This window comes from Apaloderma vittatum, unplaced genomic scaffold (genome assembly GCF_000703405.1).
Source record: "Apaloderma vittatum isolate BGI_N311 unplaced genomic scaffold, ASM70340v1 scaffold20761, whole genome shotgun sequence".
Lineage (NCBI taxonomy): Eukaryota > Metazoa > Chordata > Aves > Trogoniformes > Trogonidae > Apaloderma > Apaloderma vittatum.
In genome coordinates this window covers 3082-22921 of record NW_009698853.1, presented here as the reverse complement: position 1 = coordinate 22921, position 19840 = coordinate 3082, and the positions used below count along the sequence as shown (strand labels likewise).

General features: G+C 51.7%; 1 protein-coding gene across 1 annotated transcript in view; it reads left to right on the top strand.

Annotated features, from left to right (window-relative positions):
• The window catches only part of LOC104280511 (inositol-trisphosphate 3-kinase B-like), a gene marked incomplete at both ends in the record, with an annotated part of 61611 nt that overhangs the window by 39863 nt on the left and 1908 nt on the right, over positions 1-19840 (top strand). Inside the window, 3 exons of the mRNA XM_009878181.1 lie at positions 10464-10563; positions 11195-11408; positions 14298-14502. Of these exons, the coding sequence (XP_009876483.1) occupies positions 10464-10563; positions 11195-11408; positions 14298-14502 (519 nt within the window). The remainder of the gene's footprint in view (positions 1-10463; positions 10564-11194; positions 11409-14297; positions 14503-19840) is intronic.

The following is a 19840-nucleotide window of genomic DNA, read 5'->3' as shown; positions in this document are numbered from 1 at the left end:
CCACCAAAAAACCAGCATCCCTCCAGCTGGCACCTCAGCAGCAACACATGCGCCGGTTCGTGGGATATCGGGGCCATCTATATAGGAGCGGCATGTTTTCTCCTCAATTTCTTAGGAGTTAACAGCTGAAATCTTTTTTCTTCCCCCGCCTCACCCCTGCGTGTCAGTGCGTGGTTGGGCTGGGAAATCCAACCCCGCGCGCCGTGCTGGGATCTAGGGTTGGGTAACCCTCTCCGCGTCTCCGAGGATACCGTCCCTTTCCCTAAGGGCTCCGGGGCGTGCCGGGGTGCAGCAGGGCTCCCGGCCCCACGCACAAGCTTCAAAGAAGCAACGTAGGAAAACCCCGTGGCTCATTGCTAGCAAGAAACCTCCTTGCCTGATGTCGTGACGGCTTCTTTCCCCACCGCCTCCCTGGCCTTTCCCCGGCACGGGGCTGCCCAGCCAGCACCAGCACGCTCGTCGGATGCTCTCGCACCAGGCAGGCGTGGCAGGACGTTGGCTTTGGCGGCAGAGGTACGTATGTAGCCGGCCTTGCAGAAGTCAAGCTGTGTTGCTAAAGCTGGCATTTTTCAGTGACTCATAACTAAAATGGCTACGGGGCGCGCGTAGGGCTTTAACTATGAAAATGAAGCTGAGGATAAAAAAAAATTACTCCTGGCGCCACGCTGAGGTCTGCACACTGTCAGACCTTCTCCTGCAACGGGCCGGGAGGGCAGCCGAAGTGTGCAGTTACCTCCCTCCGTCCTGCCCCACACAGCCGGGGCTCTCACTCTGCTGAGCTTGTGCCACCCCCTGTCCTTGCTGGGCTGGGTGCGCTCCGGGCGCAGCGGTGACGAGCGTCCCGCCCGAAGGTGCGTGGGCGCAGCAGAGTCTGGACCCACACGGACAGGGAACGGGGTCATCTGGCTGAAGTCCCTGCCTGCAGCCTGATGCTTCCGTGTGGGCAATCAGGAATGAGGTGCTCTGTGTGTGAAGGCGTTTGAAGCCTTGTAGTTAGCTTGGTTTTGCCGTGCTCCAGGGACCCCGTGGCTCCAGCAAAGCCTCTGGTTTATGTGTCCAGCAAGAGAGGAGTCCTTGTGAGCAGCTTCTCCTAAAGTGCAAGGTTTCTGCTTCCCGTACCTGTTTGGGGCAGTGCAGCTAGAAAGCTGGCAGACTGGAAAGTCTCTGGTGTGCCCACAAGTTGAGCTTGGAACCTTTCCATGGTAAACAATCTTATGTCTGTCTCGTTCTGGTGGAGAGAAGCCCTGTGTGCGCCCACAAGCCCCGGTGCTGGGAGTAATGGATGCTCGGCACTGTAAAAGCTGACCTGCACTTCCACACCCAGAGGATTTTCTTCTGGTTGCTGACTGTATGTAGGAGCTGCCTAGGAAAAGGGGCCTATCCCCTGGTGGTGTGTTGGGGATGCTGGGTAACCGTGGCTGAGGCAGGTTGGTGCTCCCAGCAGCTCCTGTGCAAGCAGAAACTCCTCCAGCCACTTAGCAGAGGATTTGCGGTCCCTGCTCCGAAGCAGGAGAGACAATAAAAATCTAAATAGTACTTTAAATCATTAAAGTGCTATCCAAACATGAGGGACTCCAAACACAAATGAAAGTGCTAAACTGATTTAAAGGGGAATTAAAAGGTCACGCCTGTTGAACATTCAGCTTTAGAGTTTAGTCATGTTTATGAAACTTATAACTACTCTTCTAAATCAGCTTTTTACACTTCATATACCCAGTAAATGTGGATATGTTTGGGGCTTATGAGTAATTTTAAAAATTTTCTATTCTAAACACATTACCGCAGTTGTAGCTGGGCTCTTTTTTCCTTTCCTTCCATCTCTGCCTTCCCACTCCAGCCGAAGGTGCTTAAAACACATCTCAACATTTCGCTTGCTCGTGGAACAGAGGTGCTTTTCTCACTCACGTATTCCACAAAGTGAAGTTCAGTTATGGTCAAATAGCAGAACAGCAGCGAGCACGCTCCAGAGCGCGCAGAGCAAGGGAACAGCTCCTGGACAGGCTAGTCCAGTCCCAAGATTTCTGGGTCACCTCCTGAAGCAAACAGAAAGAAATCAGACTCAGAAAACAGTATTAGAAGCTGCTTTGGACCACTCATTGGTGTTACTTATGTGTTTGGTGTCTCTCACCCAAAATGGCTATATGCAGACTGTAAATGCAGCGCCCTGGTTTAAATCCCTGAAAACTTGCCTTCAAATCGTAGAAGAGGGTGTTCGGCAGCCCATGTCCTGTGAGTAACTCTGTTGACCAGTCTGAATAAGCTAGACTTAAGATAACTGGGACTTCACCATCTCCTGCTGGTCTGAGCACCTGTGTTGCTGCCCAACCTGAGCTGTGCCAGGGACTCGTGTTCCCAGAGAACCCGAGGGTTGGGGCCATCCCTCGGGAGGACCTGGCAAAGCCTACAGCTCCCGTCCCACCTCCCTGGCATGTAAGAGCTCAGCTCTTGTGAAAAGGTTGTTTCTTACGGGAAGGCTGTGCCCTGCCAAATCACCTCCCACCAGGGCACTCGGTTGTGACTTTTTCCTAAAAAATCTCTTCCGTATCTTAAACTGCAGCTCTGGCCTTTAGGCTGCTGAACTGGAGTTCGAATCAGCTGACCAGGGCCTGGTGTGGTTGTTTGATGTCGAGAAGGGCAACGTCTTCTGGTCTCAGAGTGCATGTGGGAGCTAGCAGCAGTTTGGGATTTACAGTGGCAAGGTTGGAAAGGCTGTGCTGTGGGAGATCCTTCCCCGCTGACAGCGTGAGACTGAGAAGTGCCAGAGCCAGCACAGGCTCAGGAGCCCACAACCCCAGCTTATGCTGTGCTACTGGAGAAGCCAATGAGCAGAGGTGATGTTTTAAACCAGAAAGAAGGTGGTAAATACTCTGGAACTGGGAAAGGGATCAAATGCAAGTCTCCAGATGGAAACGGAGTAGTTTCCATCAAAGCTGATGACAAGTTCCCCGATACGGGGTCAGGTCTCTGGACAGCACATCACGTTTCTCAGCTGGACGCCTGATTTGGCTGCCTGCAGCTCTATGCAACAGAGTGTTGCACAGATGGGCTGCAGCACTTCAGGAACTCTTCTCACAAATTAGTGCACTAAGGCCTACTTCTGGCTACCAGGAAGTATTTTTATAAGCTGCTGGCTCTTAAAAGCTAGCTGTTTGCTGAGGAAGAAGCACTATATGGCTTAAGCGACAGTCCACCGAAAGCGATTAGCTGTTTCTGAATTATTCACTTACCATCCCCAAGCTGAAAATTGCTTAACAAACCTTATGTGTGTGTACTTAATGAGTAACAAATACATTTCCAGAGAGCTGGAGCGGTTCCCACTCAGGAAAGTAGGCTGAACATGTCTAATGCTGGCAATTAATAATTCAACCAGCTTTACAGGAAAGTCAGTTATGGTTTACCTGCGTTAGGAGGTTTTCAGCTTTATGAAGGGAAGGTTCTCCATCAGGAAGAAACGTCTTATGGAGGCAACCATAGCTTAGAGGCTCGGTTACTCTGAGCTCTCCAATGCAGGCTTTGCCTTCGCTCTCACTTAGGCTTTTTCGGCTTCTTTCCTTCTTTGCCAAATTGAACAGAGAGGTCTCACACTGCCTTTCCTCACTGGAGCAATTAACCCTGAGCGTGGCACTGAGGTGGATCTTGTGCCGCTGCGACGCTGTGCTTGCACGTCGTGGGTGACAAGGTTGCAACTGTCCTTATGCACAACTGGTGACTTCTGTGCAGCAGGCTCCCATCGCCACGCCGTTTCTTTCCATTGTGGTAGGGGCAGTCCGCCCGAAGGACTGCTGCTCACTCATCTGCCTTTGTCGGTTCTAATCCTCCTTGCCTCCATCACAGGCAGGAAGAGGGAGCCTGCAACAAGCTCCTGGTTTGTTTGTTTTTTCCAATACACTGGAATATTTTTTCGATGATCTGAGCAGATGTTCCTGGCTTTCAGGCGTTTTTACCGAGGCTCCTCAATCGCACATGCTGATCTCTTGCAGATGGCAGAGAAGACAGTAGCTTTATCTGTGTGACCCTCTATCCCAGATCTTTGATCTTGGTGAAACCGCTCCCTGGTCCCACTGGAGAAAAGAGCATTCCTCACAAGGCCAGAAGGGAGGGGCTTCTCTCCTGTGAGAGATCCTTGCTGGCTAAAATAAGACTATTCGGAAAAACTAAACGACTGAGTTAAAAGAAATAATGTACATATTAAGATTTTTTTCTCTCTCTAAGTGAGATGGAGGCCTTGTAAAGTAGCAGAAGCCACTGTGCCTCAGCAGAAGCTTCTGCACCCCAGCCATCACAATAATCTATCTAGTGGGACTTAGGGGTTTGGACTAGAATTGCTAGGTACCCTGAAGTTTCTTTCAGTCATCAAATTAAATTTCCTTATGCTAACTTGAGTGAAGTCTGACGCCGCTTTATCTTTGCTGAACAAGAGCTATGAGAGCCTGACTGGCATTGCCTCTGCCAGGTTTTGGCAAGCTGCTGAAATTTTTATTGAATGCCTTGTGTGACCAAACCAAAAAATGGCCACTGATCCAAAGCCCTCCCGTTGCAAGCTGATCCTTTGGCCAAAACAAGGCTATTTAGCCATTGTGCAGTCGAGAAGCAAATGCGTCAGTGAGGATGAGGGGAATTTGCACAGGAGGAAGATGATGTCAAACTTGGGCTGTTGCTTGCCGCCAGCATCAGGGTCAGCAATCACAGCCTGGTGCATGCTGAAGCAGTCAGGCACTGGGCTCTTGCTGCTTGGTTGGAAGGAGAGGTTCAAGGGGCTGGGAGACGGAAAAGCTGAGCAGAGTGTAACCCCAGCTCTGCGCCACCTTAGCGATCACACTCTGGAGCACATCATGGGAGGGTTTTCGGATGGGATCCTACATTTTGGTTGCCAACATGCCGGGATGCTGCAGTACCTGCCAGCTCTGCTCCGCTGCCCTCGGTGCCCAGCACCCAGCACAATGAAGAAAGCTGGCCTCCCCGCCGCGGCTGGAGTGACAAGGTTTTTCCCAGTCAAGGGAAACAATCATCACTAGGGAAACCTTAACTGCTTTTTAAAGACCAAAAGAAAACACATTCATTCTTTGAAACATGGAAAACTAAATGGCCTCTTTTTCCTTGGCTGCATGTGCGTGGCCGTGGAGCAGCCTGACACGGAGTGAACTCTGCGGGCAAACGCTCCCCCCACTTATTTAGTTATTAAAGAAGAGGGCTCTCCGGCGCAGTCTGCCCTTCTCAGCTACTCGCCGTGTTGTTTTTTAAAGCAGCAAGGTTCCAGACATGAGGAGCAACTCACCGACCCTTCTGTTTGTGAGTGAAATATCCCAGAGCGCTTCTGAGCTGTGCCGAAAACCGTGGGGGCCCCTGGCGCTACACCACTGCGGCTGCACTTCTCCCTTTGGAAGAGCTGGAAGCGAAACCAAAGAGTGGAGAGAGTCCGCTGCACCTCCTACCCACAGAAGAGTGTTGGGGAGGTCACCGCAGCACCCGAGGAGCGAGTGGTGGTGCGGGCACAGGGCAGGGGCCAGCGCGGTGCCTCTCCTGAGCTGCTGTGCTCAGTGAGGGGTGGGCAGCCGGCGAGGTGTCGGTGGGGCTGCCTGGCCCAACGGGTGTTTCAGTGCTGTGAGGAGCACCAAGGGTGGTTGGATGTCACTGTGCCACAGGAGTGGAGCTTTCTCCTGAGTGAAGGGAAAGCCAGAGACAAATCTCTGGTGTGCAACAAATCAGGGGAAGCGATGAGCATTGGTGATGCTACTGTCTCCTCACAGTTTTCCTCTGTCTCTTCTGATCCTAGGCCGTTTCGGGATCTTTCAGGGAGGAAGAGGCTGAAGTTCCTTTCAGAATTGGGAAAGTCATTGCTTTAACGCTGATCCCACTCTTCCCCACCCCCTGACCCAACTGTGAAATCTTGCCTCTAAGAGTACACGCTGTAGTTAATAAAAGGCGCTGAAATACAGGTCCAGCTCCCACTATTTCCAGGAACATTTGGTCCCATAAAACCATAGGAAACCATAATTTCAGCAAATTAAATCAATTACTACCTATCTCTGGCTGCATGCATGGAAAGGGAAGAGCACCCCGCTGGCTCTCTGCACGGGGAGAAACACCAGTCAAATTCCACCAGGGTCCACGCTGGGAAAGGGAAAAGGGAGGCAACAGGCAGTCCCAGAAAGGCACGTCTCATTCAAGCAGACATTAAAGGAATGCCATATGCTAGAGGAAAAATGTAGAGCAAACACTGAGCTCGTCAGTCACTTTTTGTTTAATCTAATTAAACACAGTATATCCTCTGACCTTCTGGGTTGGCACTAAATTCTCCTATGTTGTTCTTTCCATATGAAGCTCTACTGACAGATGGGGAAAGCCTAGAGTTTGCTTTAAGCTTTAGATAAGTAAAGTTAAACATGCAGCAGATAAAATTGTTTTCCCAGCACTCCTCTCCCACTGACCAATTGTGGGTGCTTGCTGGAAGGGTTTAATTCCTCTGGCCTGTATCCCACCCTCGGCTTGGGGCATCGTGCTCCACAGCAAGTTATAAGAGAGCAGAAACAGAATTAAGAGTGCTGCAGCAATCCCTGAAAGTTGATTTTTAGAGTTGGTTCTGACAGTTGCTCGGCTTTTTCCATGTGGCAGACGATTAGGGAAGACGATGCCACTCCTCACTGAATATATTTCCAGAGTCACTAGATAATTTGCTGCCTAACAGCTAATCAGTCAGCATTTGCTGATGCTGAAACAGGTTTTAAATAAAAATTGTCACATTGCATCAGACACCTCGTGCATATTCCCTGCTTACACAGACTACGTGCTGTTGCTATGTGTGCAGGAGCACAAGCGGTCACCTTCATGTGTTTTCTGGGAGGGAAAGCAGTCACAGAGCTGGAGTTGGGGAGAGCAGGCTGCCAGGGTGGCACAAGCAGGCAGGGGCTTTGATCGTGCAAAAGAGTTGGAAGCATGTTTAGCTTTCGGCCTGACAGCTTGTGTGCTCACTTCCTTGCAGGCAGATAAGAAGAGCACATATCTGCCCTTCGCCGACATCACTTGGTAATGCCACCCGCAAAGCTGTTTTTTCCAGTAGGTGAAAAACCCTTTAGTCTGAGGCTGGGGAGTTGCCACAGGTAACTTCTTAATGTACATACGGCTGTGCCTGTGCTGCTGGACCTCCTTGAAATATAAACCAGAAGTTACAGAAGAGCCTGGGGACAATGCCCTTACAGTTCCCAGCAGGCCAGGTTAAATAGATTTCTTTATTGTAAATAGCTTTAATATTTTTTAGATTAATAATGCCAGGCAGGGCGGGAGGCAGCAGCCCACCAAGCACAGGGGAGCTCTTTCCTGCACATGGCCATCAAGATGAGCAGGAGTGGTGTGAACCTTGTGCCTCTGATTTTCCATGGCCAGCTGCAGGAGCCTGACACGGGGGTTGGCACGACTAGGATCCCAAACTGTCGGCTTTGAGATGTCTGAATGCCTGCCAGTGTTTGAATAAATACAGACCTCTTGCTGGAAGCCCTCAGCCATCTCCAGCAGCTGTGAAGGACCCTGCGGATGGTTCAGAGCCACATAATGTCTCCCTTGAAGATGTAGGAAAAGTGCGAAGGGTGAACTTTTGGAGCAATCCCTTACCTAGGGAGCATTTTTTAACTTCAGGCAAAGGGGGTGGCAGGATCGTTGCGGGTGTTGGCTGGTGTCCCTCCTCCCTGGTCCAGCCTCCATCTCTCCTCTGCAGTGGGTCAGCAGCCCCAGAGAGCAGGCAGATGAAGTTGTGCAGCTGCTGGTTTACGAGAGGAGTTGGCCCTTGCAAAACTCACCGTGTTTTGAGGGCTCCTGTGACAAGGTGACTGGACATTTTGTGTAGATGTGTACACCCCAAAACAAACTGGACCGGAGAGGCTGCTATGCCAAGCAAGCTGTGCATACTGGGTGGTAACGTGCGATGAGCTGAGGGCACGGGAGAGGTTCATTTTGATGAAGGAAGATTTCCCTCATAGCACTGGGAGGAGGCTCAGGCATAAAACAAAAATCCCAATGGAATTGCAGAGAGTATGATCCCTCCTCTCTCGTGCAAGTGCCCACCTGGTTGCACCCACAAAGACGGGGGGAGTGCGGAATTGTCAGTGGCCACTGCAGCAGCCACAACTTGCCCTGCAGTCTTTTTTCCAGCAAGTTGAGACTGACTTCAGATGGACGAAGCCACCACAAGCCTCTGCATAAAACAAGTCCTTAAACACGTCCTTAGAACTTGGGTTGGAAATCCCTGGCTGAACCTGGAACTGGGTTGGTGCCTGGATGAAAACATTTCCCTCCAGTATAAAGGGATGGGGGCGTGCAGCCTGTTCCCTGTGGGGGTGTGCTCAGTGACCAGCTTTCTGTTTCGTTCAGCCCAGCAGAAGGGTTGTGGTGGTGTTTTGTGTCTCCAGGGCCTCGAGGCTGTTAGCCTGCGCTGGGAACGGTGACGGAGCAAAGTGTATCACTCCTGGAAAAGCCCCATCAGGGGGAAGCCAGGGTGGCTTACCCTGCTTTGGGGGCCACTTGCCTTCATTCTCCTTCTGCTTTGAATTACCTCAAGGTTTTAGCTATAAAGCTCTTAGCACCGAAAAACAAAATCTTGGCTTGAGAAGGTGCGTTGCCTTGGCATATTTCCTGGGACTGAGTGACTTACGATGCTGTGTGGTAAGTTGTGGGAGGACTTCTCCTCCTTGTTTTAGAGGAGGTGGGTCAAACTCATCTGGAGACCAAACTCCCTCGGAGACCTTTGCTTCCCCTCCTTTTTTTTTCACGACAACAGCCAGGACTTGATGTTACTATTTTAAAAACGAAAGGAGGGGACATCCCGCTCCCCGCCTTCGCTCCCACTCCCTGCCAAAAGGAGAACAAAGAACAGCTAAAGCACACAAGTTCTGGCACTGTGTTTGGAAATAAAAACATTCATCCTCATGTCAGGTAGGGAACTGCCCACCCACCCTGCCAAAGCAAGCAAACTGGGCGGCAGAGCAAACCCATGGCGCAGAGGAGCCTGGGCAAAGGGGATACCCGGTGTCACCCCATGCTCGGGCAGCCACTTGCCAAACTCCTGCACCGCTGTACCGATGCCAGGGCACGCAGGGACTCTCCTGGCCGCAGGCAGTCATCCAGGGAAGGGCCACCCTGCTCCTCCTGGGCTGAGAGGACGGGAAGGACCTTTCTTCTTCCCCTCTCCTGTCCCTGGTCCCCACCGCGTGGGCAGCTCCTGCATCTCTGTGCGACGTGTCCCTGCTGCCCGGTGGGGCTTGTGCGTGGCACAGAGGTAACCCAGTGTAATTTCCACGCTTTAGACACTAACGTCTTTGTCTGGCTTGTTCCTCTCCATTTAAACATGTCAGCAGTTCCCAGCACGGATTCCTGTGCCATGAGTTCACCCCCGACAGGCATCCAAAATGCAAGTCAGGACTGCTGGCTGTTCCCCGCCTGTCTGTGAAGCGTTACTGGAACAAGGGCCAGTTCTCCAAACACGAGGAAGAGATTACTTGGGCTTTCTGGAAGGCTCCTTCCCATGCCTTCAGAGCAGAGCAAATGAGGATAATTTATCTGCAGGCTTCCGTCTGAAGTCAGTAGCTTGGAGCAGCCAGGACTATGCTGTCTGTTTGTCCCAGCTCCTGCAAGAAGACATTTTTCCATTGTTGCTGTTGTATATTGTTCGCCTGATTTGTTTGCGCCGTTGCCTTCTGGGGCTGAGATAAGAGGTCGTCCCCTTGCCTTTTACTGGTGGCATGTTCCTTAGAAAAATCCATGGAAAAACCCTCACAGGAAAGAGCCTTCGAAGGAGGCTTTCGTATGTCTGATGCAGTCCTCGTCCTCATGTAAATAGTTTTATGTGATCTATCTGGCGAGAAAACGTAACATGTCAGAAGGGAATTGTTCTCTAGAATGTAGCTGCGGATGGGCCAAAGCAGGCGGATCAGCCACATGCGGGTTTGCCAGCTTAATGGACAAAGCAGCTGCCTTTCAGCGGGGAACAAAAGGCAGGCGGTGAGCCTACGCGCCTTTGTGTGAGCGCCTCTTGTTCCCCGCTGGAGCTGGAGTTGAGTTTTGTGGCCAGATAGAAATCCTGGGCTCCCTTCCCCTCTTCGTCTGCCGTGATCTAAGGCAGTAACCAAGGATGGGTTAGTGTCCCTGCCGCTTCTGCAGGGCGATGCGCGGAGCGGAGGCAAGGTAATGCAGATGGCTGGGCGCTCTGCAGCAGCAGCAGCCAACTGGAACAGCACTGTAACGCCGTCCACTTCAGTGAAGTTACCCGTGATTTTTGAATGTAGAGTCAAAGCCCAGCAGCTCCAGCTTGGCACAGAGCAATGGGAAAAGAGCAGACTCTCTGTTTGCTTCCATCCTGTGCTGGCTCTGATGCTTTTTCCCCTGTCCAAAACAGCTGCGTGCTGCCTGAAGTGACTTTACGGACAGTACATGCTTAAAACATTGCATTCACCTTCATGATTTTTTTTTTTCCTTAGAGCAAATCATGGCGGAAGATCAAGAATATGGTGCACTGGTCCCCATTTGTGATGTCTTTCAAGAAGAAGTACCCTTGGATCCAACTGGCAGGACACGCAGGTACGGGGCATGGGGAGGGGCAGAGAGGTGGAAAGGCTCTTCGTTATCTCAGATTAGTCGGCTTTGTTGGCCAGAATTGCTTCTGTCTGCTGCGGGAATGTCGTGGATTTCAGCTCCCATGTCTTTAGCTCAGGAGAGTGAATTACTTAAATGCTAGGGAGGGTGACGTGAGGGTGCAGTGCTCTGTGCTTTCAGTCTCCCAGGGCCAGCAGCTATTACTGCTGCTTTTTTTCTCAAGCTTTAGGTGAGTCATTTGGGTGAGACCCAAGCCCACTTGCTGCTCCACAGCAAAGCAGGTGATGCAGCCCAGCACAACGATGCCCCACACATGAGCCTAGAGTCAAAGGGGTTAACGTGCCATGAAGTACACAGAGGCTGTGAAACAAATGTGTTGGGTGCTGCAGGGCAGGTCTCTGCCTTGTCTGAAGTGTGGCTTTGCTGGTTATAAATCCCTGACCCTCCAGGTGAATCTGACAGCCCAGGCTTCCAAGTCCCAGCCTGCAGGGACTCTTTTGGGTGCGGGTGTAAATGGAGATGCTTGCAAGGTGTTGGGCTGCCCTTCTTGTTTTGGGAAGGCACAGCATCATTCCTCATCCAAAGCAAGTGGCACGTTGTACCTCGTCACCCTCAGGTAGTTTCAAGGCAGCAGCCAATGGCAGGATACTGAAGAAGCACTGTGAATCGGAGCAGCGCTGCCTCGACCGCCTGATGAATGATGTCCTGAAGCCCTATGTTCCTGCCTATCATGGCGACGTTGTGAAGGACGGGGAGCGATACAACCAGATGGAAGATCTGCTGGCTGAATTTGACTCCCCCTGTGTTATGGACTGCAAAATGGGGGTCAGGTGAGTGGCTTTGGGGACCTTGTTTGAGCTTTAAGATGGGATATTTGAAGCAAAGGCATCTCCTGGGTAAAGCCTTCTGGAGCACACAAGTGAGAACACCAGGCTTACCTGTCTTCAGGAAAAGCTAAGCCAGTAGTGTGAGCAAAGAGCCGTGGGGAGGTCTGGGTAGGGGAAGGACACACCAGGCTCTTTCCTTCCCTGCTTGTTGACTGTCCCATGTGCTGGGGAAGTGCTTTTGTGCAGTGGAGGGGACAGCACTCTGTTTGGGTACACCAGAATTGCACAGCAGCTTTTAGGAGGATGACAACCTGCTTCTCTCTGCCACAGGAGGACAAAGCCAAGGGGCAGGGAGCAAAAGGTGGTGAGATCCTGCCCAGGGTGCCAGAGAGGTGAAATAAAGACACTCGAATGGCAGAGCTTGAATGGCAAGAAACTTTCCTTCTGCTCACTCTTTGCTCCAATGCACACTTGAGGGATAAAATGTGTGTGCTAAAGTAGTTTAGTGCCTCTCATGCAAAGTCCTTGAAATATTTCCTAACAGATGAGCAACATTACCCGTGTCCTCCTCGAGAACTTTATATAGATACGCCAAGATCCCAAGCCGCAGCCACTTGGCCAGTAGCAGGTTTTGAGCTAGCAGCAACACAGTTGACCAGGATGTCCCAGAGCAAATGTGAGCAGGGCAGGTGACCCCAGGCATCTGCCAGTTTTGGAGTAGCCTCAGGCCACCGCTCGGTGCTGGGTCTGCTGGCTGGCGGCACGGTGGGTTGAGACCCCCCTCGCTGACTGCGGCGCAGCCCAGACGCAGTGGAGACGCTTGCGCTGCTGGAAAAGCTGATGGTTTCTGTGGGAGGGAGGAATCTTTTTTTTTCCCCTCCTGAACTCCCAATGTGAAACTCGAACTGGCGTGTCAGGCTGTCGGCAGGGAAGAGGCGAGGAATAGTTTCCACCGGAGCGATGGAGAGAAGGGCAGGGGGCCCCGGCGCAGCCACATGGCCCCAGCTGGCACATACGGTGCTGCCAGAGGAAGGAGATGGGACACGCTCTGGACCCGGAGATGACAGCCACTAGAAGAAAACCTGCTGGTCATGCTATCCGGATGCTCCTGTGGCTGTCTCTGCGAGGAGAAAAGCCTCCCGCATGCAAATTGTAGACCACGGGCTTTGTGTACCTGGGTTTTTGGAGCTAAGACAGGCAGAGCAGACAAGAGGGCAAACGTGCCAGGCATCATCATCTTCATTAAATAAGGTAGAGCTGTGGGAGGAGCTGGTGAGGGAGGGTGAATTGGGTTAATGTTGGAGAGTGGGGCATCACCACAGCTGGGCAGGAGAGACTCTGGCAGATAAACTAGACCTCAGGACTACTAAACCTGTCCTCTAAGCCAGCAGCTTGCTGCCAGGCAGATAGAGGTTTGGTTTTTCTCCTGCCAACCTGGCTTTGGGATTTGGCAGCCTCCTCCAGTCACCCCTAAGCAGAAGTTTGTCTTTCTTAAGCCCTGGTGATGGTTCAAGCGTGGAGCGCTGTGGGGGGACTGAACCGCAGACACAGACAATCTGTCATTCTCATCAAAAGGAAATGTAGCTTTCTGAGCGGTGTGAGCAGCACTTCTGAGCACGCTCTTGCTTTATTGTGCCATTTTATTCCATCTGCCCAAAAATCATGGGTTTGGTGATCTCAGCTGAAACCTTTCATTGCTTTTACCTGCAGTGTTTTTCACAGGGACTGATGCCCAGGGAAGGTCTGCTCAGTGATCATATGCTTGTTCTGAGAAAAGACAACAGTTTCCCTTGCTAAGCCTGTGGGAAACAGCAACACCGTCCCACGTAGTCTGCCTAGCTTCCTCTGTGTGTGTTTTGCTTGGTTCAGGAGGTGAACCACACGTTCAGTGCTGGGATTTTTGCACAAGGGACATAGAGGAAGGGCACAGCCCCTCTGCAGAGCTGGACATGACCAGTGGGAGGTGTAGAGCAGTTTGGGTTTGGGGAAAGGAGGTGACAAATAGGGTCATTCCCGTGTCGTTTTGCTGAGACATCTCACTTGGCTTGGCAGGTGGTTTGGATAGAGCCTGGGCACTTGCCAGGCTGAGCTGGGGCAGGTTTGGGAGCCACAGGAGGAGTTACGTAGCGGTTTATTACTGCTGCAGGAAGTATTATTTTGTGGATGATGGTTTTCTGCATGCCAGAGTGCAGAAGTTTTCCACCAGTGTGCTCTAGCACAAAGTGGTGATCCTCCAAAGGATGTATAAAACCCACGGTCTTTGCAAACTCTTCCGTACCCTCCCTTCCTTCCCCCATTCTCCTATCCCAACTGCACCCAACTGTGATCCTGGGGGTGACGGTAAGCACCTGGCCAAGGCTGCGTCCCTTCCTCTGCTCTATCCTGTAGAGGAAGCTTTTTCTAGATAGTCCACTTGAAACAGACCTATGCTGGGCAAGATCAGCAGCAGCGAAACAGCCCTTCATGAAAAGACCCTGCTTAGCAGCTGATGAGGCAGAGCCCTCGCAGTGCTTGGAGTGAGGGGATGAGAAAGCCCAGGAGAGGCACAGGAGCAGCAGCCACCCACGTCCTTCTGTCACCTCCTTCCCCCCCAAATCCAAACTGCTCTGCACCTCCCACCTCTGAGGAAAAAACCTCCTTTGTTACTGCCAAATCGGTTGTGGTTCCTTGATGAACTGAAAAGGCATCAGGTCCTGGTGATGGGTGCTAATTAAACCAAGATCAATTCACCTGCAGTGAAGCTTGTTCTATTATTTCCCATCTGCCCTACCCTGTAGGGTTCAGCTGTCCTGTATAGGCCTGATTTCAGTGGCAAGAGCTGGTTGTGGGTATGTGGCACCTCGTGTTGTGGTCCTATGGCCCTGCTAATGTTCCCTCCATCACTCCTTGCAGGACGTACTTAGAGGAGGAGCTGATAAAGGCCCGGAAGAAGCCGAGCCTGAGGAAGGACATGTACCAGAAGATGATTGAGGTGGACCCTGATGCCCCTACCGAGGAGGAGAATGTGCTGCGGGCAGTAACCAAGCCCCGCTACATGCAGTGGAGGGAGACCATCAGTTCAACTGCCACGCTGGGCTTCAGAATCGAGGGGATAAAGGTGAGTCTGCTCCAGGTGTGCAGAGCAGGGGAAACAGCTGCCCAAAGTGGTAACCAAACTCACTCAGAGAGGCACACACACACGCAGAGCTGGTGGTCACATCAGGACAGCCCTGGTCCCTGCAGCCAAACCAGCCTTGTCAGGTACCTGGCCCAGGGCAGTGCTGCTCTTCTGAGAGCCCTGAGCTCAGGACATCAATGCAAGAGGACAGTTTTAGTCATAATCTCATTAAATCAGCCACTTGGTTGATTTCCCCAACTGCAAAACGCAAAGTGCTGTCCTCCAGCTTGAAGACTCAAGTTAGCTGTTTGCTTTTGATACTGCTGTGTCACTAGGCTGAGCCATTAATCCAAATCCCAGCTTGAATGTGTGCCAGTCTGTGGCTGAGACTGTGAGTTTAGCTGCTGTTGGTGAGGAGGTTCTATTTACGCCCCTGTCCAGAAGAATTCAGCAGCTGAGCCCTATGAAATGGGGTGAACACAAGCAGCAGCACTTTCTGCTGGCACTTGCACGCATGTGTAACCTCCTGACTGCACTGGTTCAAAGCTGATGCTCACATTTCTGGAGATACTTGCTGGGATGCTTTTGTGTCCCCATTAGATGAGTTTTCCTCCTGGAAAGCAGATTTTGTGGTGAGAGAGTTGTCCAGGATGGCACTTGAACAGAGTTAGGTCTGTAACCGCAGAGCAGTTTTATTAGTGATAGAAGACTTGCATGAACGTTAGCAATGGAATATGCCTTTTGATAGCCAGCCAACATGAATTAAAGGTAATATCATGCTTGAGCTAAGGGTTTCATTGCGTGCCTGGGCATGGCATAGAGGAGCTCAGTCAAGTCATGCCTGCAGTAATTCAGGCTTGGGGCACTGCTGGGGGCCCAGGCGGTAGCTCAGGGCAGCTCTTAGCAGAAATGATGGTGTGATTTCTACATGTGTCTTGGTTGGAGGAGTTTCTTTCTCCTGATCATACGTTGTTTTTCTCTTGAGTTGGGTGGGATTCTCCCAGAATGCCTGTCTGGGTCTCTGTGGTTTTAAACTCCTCCACCTCTCCTGACTGAAGACAGTGACATTGAAATGATAGAACTAAAACAAACGAAGCCATTCCCTGAAAAAGCCTTTACACCAGATTTTGTAGAGTTTCCTGGTAGTGTTCTCCTTTACCTCCCCAGTCAAACAGCAAACAGATGCAGATGTTAGACCACAGGTTTAAAAGGTGAGTGGATCACCTCAGCAGGAGTGGGTCACTGAGCTGCTACTTGTGGTTACCCACATACCAAATAACTGGTGGGACGGGACTTGTCTGTCCTGCCATGCAGGACAAAATCCCTGGGCTGTGGGAAGCCTGGCAGAACATGTTGCACACAGGCTGGAGGGCACCTGCTTCCTTCAACTGTTTCATGGCCACCACTCTCAGAAATCCAAGGAGCAGCCTTTGGGCTGAACCCCTTCAAGAGTTTTCTGGCAAGCAACGCGAGGCACCGACCCACGGCCCTGCTTGGGGTGCTGCCGGTCATGCTCCCCCACAACAGCTTTCTGTGGTGCCTGCACTGGGTCAGGGCACCTGCCTGCTGGTGCAGCTCTTCCCTGATCTCCCCGGCTCCCCTAAAGCCCCTTTTCTGCCATGGGTGCTCGCAAACACGCTGTGAGCTGCTCCGGCTCGGGACAACCCTTTGCCTAGTTCCTGTTGCTGCTGTTTTGCGTTCCCATTGCTGTTGTTTTGCTGGTGCTTATTATAAAACTGAGGCTATATAAAAATGGAGTGGGCCAGCTGGGACCAAATCTCCCATGCACTGTTTCTTCTCCCTGCTTTCTTGCTATAATCAGGAATACCTTGTCTATTTATAGTCCAACATGATGTATCCTTGGCCTCCAAAGGGGCTTCTCAGCTTGTGTTCTGGGAATGTTTAGGGGGTTTTACGGCAAAAGCAGGTCATCTGCGAACCACTTGAAATGAAAAATGGGGGGAAAATAAATCCAACTCACATTCCCATGCAGGCCAAAAAACACTGTGGAGGAATACAAAAGCCATAAAGGAGTGGTGAGAGCAGCACCTCTGTTTTAGCTGACCGTAAGTGAGCTGTTGTGTGATGTGAGCAGTGGATTTTTTTCAAAGGGGTGAGGCAGCTCTTTAATTGAAAAATATTGAGAAATGCTGGCCTCCAGGAGTAATCCTACTGCTGCTGCTAGGGGCTGACTAATTTGATCAAGGCTCTAATTACTGTAATTCTCCATAAATCCATCAGCTTCGGGATTATTTTCCCTTAAGCTAAAGCATTAACAGTTCATGATGGTTCCTGGCTGGCTTTTTTTCCAACAAGGCTGTACAGCTGGTTGTGCTGTGCCGTATCCCTGTATCTGCCCTATTTCTGAGGTCGAGTCTCCACATTAGGGAAAAGCACCTGAGCTAATACTGAGCCCTCAGAGGAAATTTCCAGAAAATATTATTCAATGACAAGTCTCTCCGTGTTTTCCTTCTTGCTGAGGATGCTTCTGTGGGAAGAAGAGGGGTGACTTCCCTGCCCCTCGCTCACGGCTGGAGGCTGATACTGGAGAGCACCTTGCTGTGCAGGGGAAGGGCAGGATGTGGCCCTGGGTGCGTAGGCTGCACAGGGAGAGGAGTGCCGGCAGCCTTTGGGAGAGGGCAGGCAAGTGAAGTGAACAGCCAGCTCAGGGTGGGGCATGAGGATTGGGACCCTTTCCTGGCTGAGTTCTCACTCTTCCACATGGCTTGAAGGATCTGGTTCTTCCATTTCAAAATGGAAATTTTCCTCTGCGAGAGGAGATAATGAGACTCCACTAACTTCCTGGAATAGCTTGGAAGTGTTCAAGACAGTATCTATTAATAAAATTACCATGCTAAAAGTGATATGAATGATCCCTGGTGACCCAGTTGAAGGTTACTGGGGCTGGTTGCAAGAAGTACCACTCCTGAGCTCCTGCTCTGGTCTGAGAATCAGTCACCATTGCCTGCAGCAAGGCCATGGTGGGACAGTATTCCTTGGGGCTGGGATGTTTGTGGGGTCCCAGAACAAGCACTGAAAGCCTTTACCTGACTTTCCCAAGAAGGGCGGCTCACAAGCCCGATCCAAGGCCAGACGCAGTATCGAAGGGAGAGCCGGCTGACCCGGACCCTGCCCCAGTGACGCCAGCACAGACTGGAATTGCTGATGGGGCGGAGGTTGCAATAGCCCTTATCAGCCCCCCTCACATTTCTGCTGTGTGGAAGCCAGCCCCCTCGGGGCTTGGACACCTGTAAATGTCGTGGCAGTTGTCAGCCCCATGGCAGCAGCATCTGGCCAGGCAAGGAAACCGCAGGGGGAGGGTAGTAATTATGGGAGCAGCACTACGGATAGGCTGTTTGGCTTTCCTGAAGCCTAGATTGCCTTATCTGAAAGGCCATCTGTGGTTTCCATTTATTTTTAGCAGCACTTAGAAGTCCATCTCCTTTCTTGGATGCTTTGTGGAAAGTTGTGCTCTTTACATGTGAAATTAGCATGGTGGCACCTCTCCAAATTGATATCTATCGTACCCCTGGGGAAGAGGGTGGGTTGATTTCTGAAATGCCACGTCAGTGCTCACATGACGGGCCTATAGCACCGTGGCACCCTTCTCCTGTACGTCGCACTGTGCCACCTGAGCATCCTTGGTGAAGCCTCCTGCCTTGTGAGGCACAGCCAAAAGCTGAGAGCCTGGCTTTGCTTGGTCCATCAGCAGGATGGCTGCCACCGCGGAGAGGTCTCCAGCGAGAAGGTTGTCACCGGCCCCTGCTGATGGGTGCTCCGCCAGCCATTAGCTTTGCTTTCCTACCCTGTGGCATGGTGGTCCGGCTAGGCCCAGGATGGTTTGAAGCTGGGTGTGTTGGTTGCACCCCATGCCAGCAAAGTTTTTCCTGGAGACAAAAGTCTTCTAGACGTCGCTTTCGGTATAGCCTTCGTTAATACTTGCACAAAATTGAAGTTGGGAACGCGTTGTGCAATTCACCCGAAACTGCACAACAGATGTGAGTTTGGTCTTGGGCTCACCTTGCCTGACTCCCCGCAGCGAGGGCTCTCCACCTTCCTCCAAGCTGGACTGGCCTCCGTGCCCGCAGCCAGCCCTCCGTCCAGGGGAATGCATGTGACCCCATCCCTGGGCACTTCCCTCTGATGAGTCTCGAAGTCCTGCCAGGGCACATAAATCTCTGAGGCACGTGATTTCATTGTCCTCTCTTCCTTCCCCAGCCTCTGCTCTGCTTCTTCATCCTTACTTCATCTTCCCTGGCCCACAGGATGTCTTTTTGGCCTCTGTCCCTTTGCTCTATTGTGCGCGAATGAGCTGTCTGGAGCAGCGGGATGGAGCTCTGCGAGCGGAGCTGTGAGCGCCAGCACGTGTGGTTTAAAATAGCCCCTGTATCCAGGAAGCAAGCTCTGCCTGCCCGACCTGCGGCCACTCTGGACAATGAAATGTGCTGATCTAAAAATCAGAGCCCCAGCAGTAGTAGAGAAATGGTGAACGACCTACAAGGCTGCCCAGAGGTTCAGCCGGGAGCCTCTGGGTTGAGGCTGCGTGCCATCCCCATGGCGAGCTGAGCGTAGGAGCACCTCTGGGTGCTGAGAGGCAGAGGCCCCTCAGCTCAAGAGAGACAGGGAACTGCTTGACAGAGTCCAGCACAGAGCCACAAAGATGATGAAGGGAGTGGAACATCTCTCTTATGAGGAGAGTCTGAATGAGCTGGGGCTCTGCAGCTTGGAGAAGAGGAGGCTGAGGGGTGACCTCATTAGTGTTTATAAATACGTCAAGGGGGAGTGTCAGGAGGACGGAGCCAGGCTCTTTTCAGTTATGTCCCGTGGCAGGACCAGGGACAATGGGTACAAGCTGGAACATAGGAGGTTCCACAAAAATATTAGAAAAAACTTTTTCACTGTAAGGGTGCCAGAGCCCTGGCACAGGCTGATTTTTCACGTTGTGGAGTTTCCTTCTCTGGAGACTCTCAAAACCCATCTGGATGTGTTCCTGTGTGACCTACTGTAGGTGAGCCTGCTCTGGCAGGGGGGCTGGACTAGATGATGTTTTGAGGTCCCTTCCAACCCCTGACATTCTGTGATTCTGTGAGAGCACGAGGCTGCTCGCTGCGTTTTGGTGCCAGGCTGCTGCTTTTGAGGGTTTGTGATCTATAGGTTATCAAAGGAAGACAGCCATGGGCCTTGTGCCTTGCCTTCATCTCTGTGCTTCAGTGGTTTGGGGAGGGCTTTGCGTGGAGGGTTTTTTGTGCCAACTTCTCAGATATTGTCTCTATCCACACTTGGTTGTGTCCTACCATGGTCGTGCTTCTCCCGCCTCTCCCCCCCGCGGGCCGCCCCC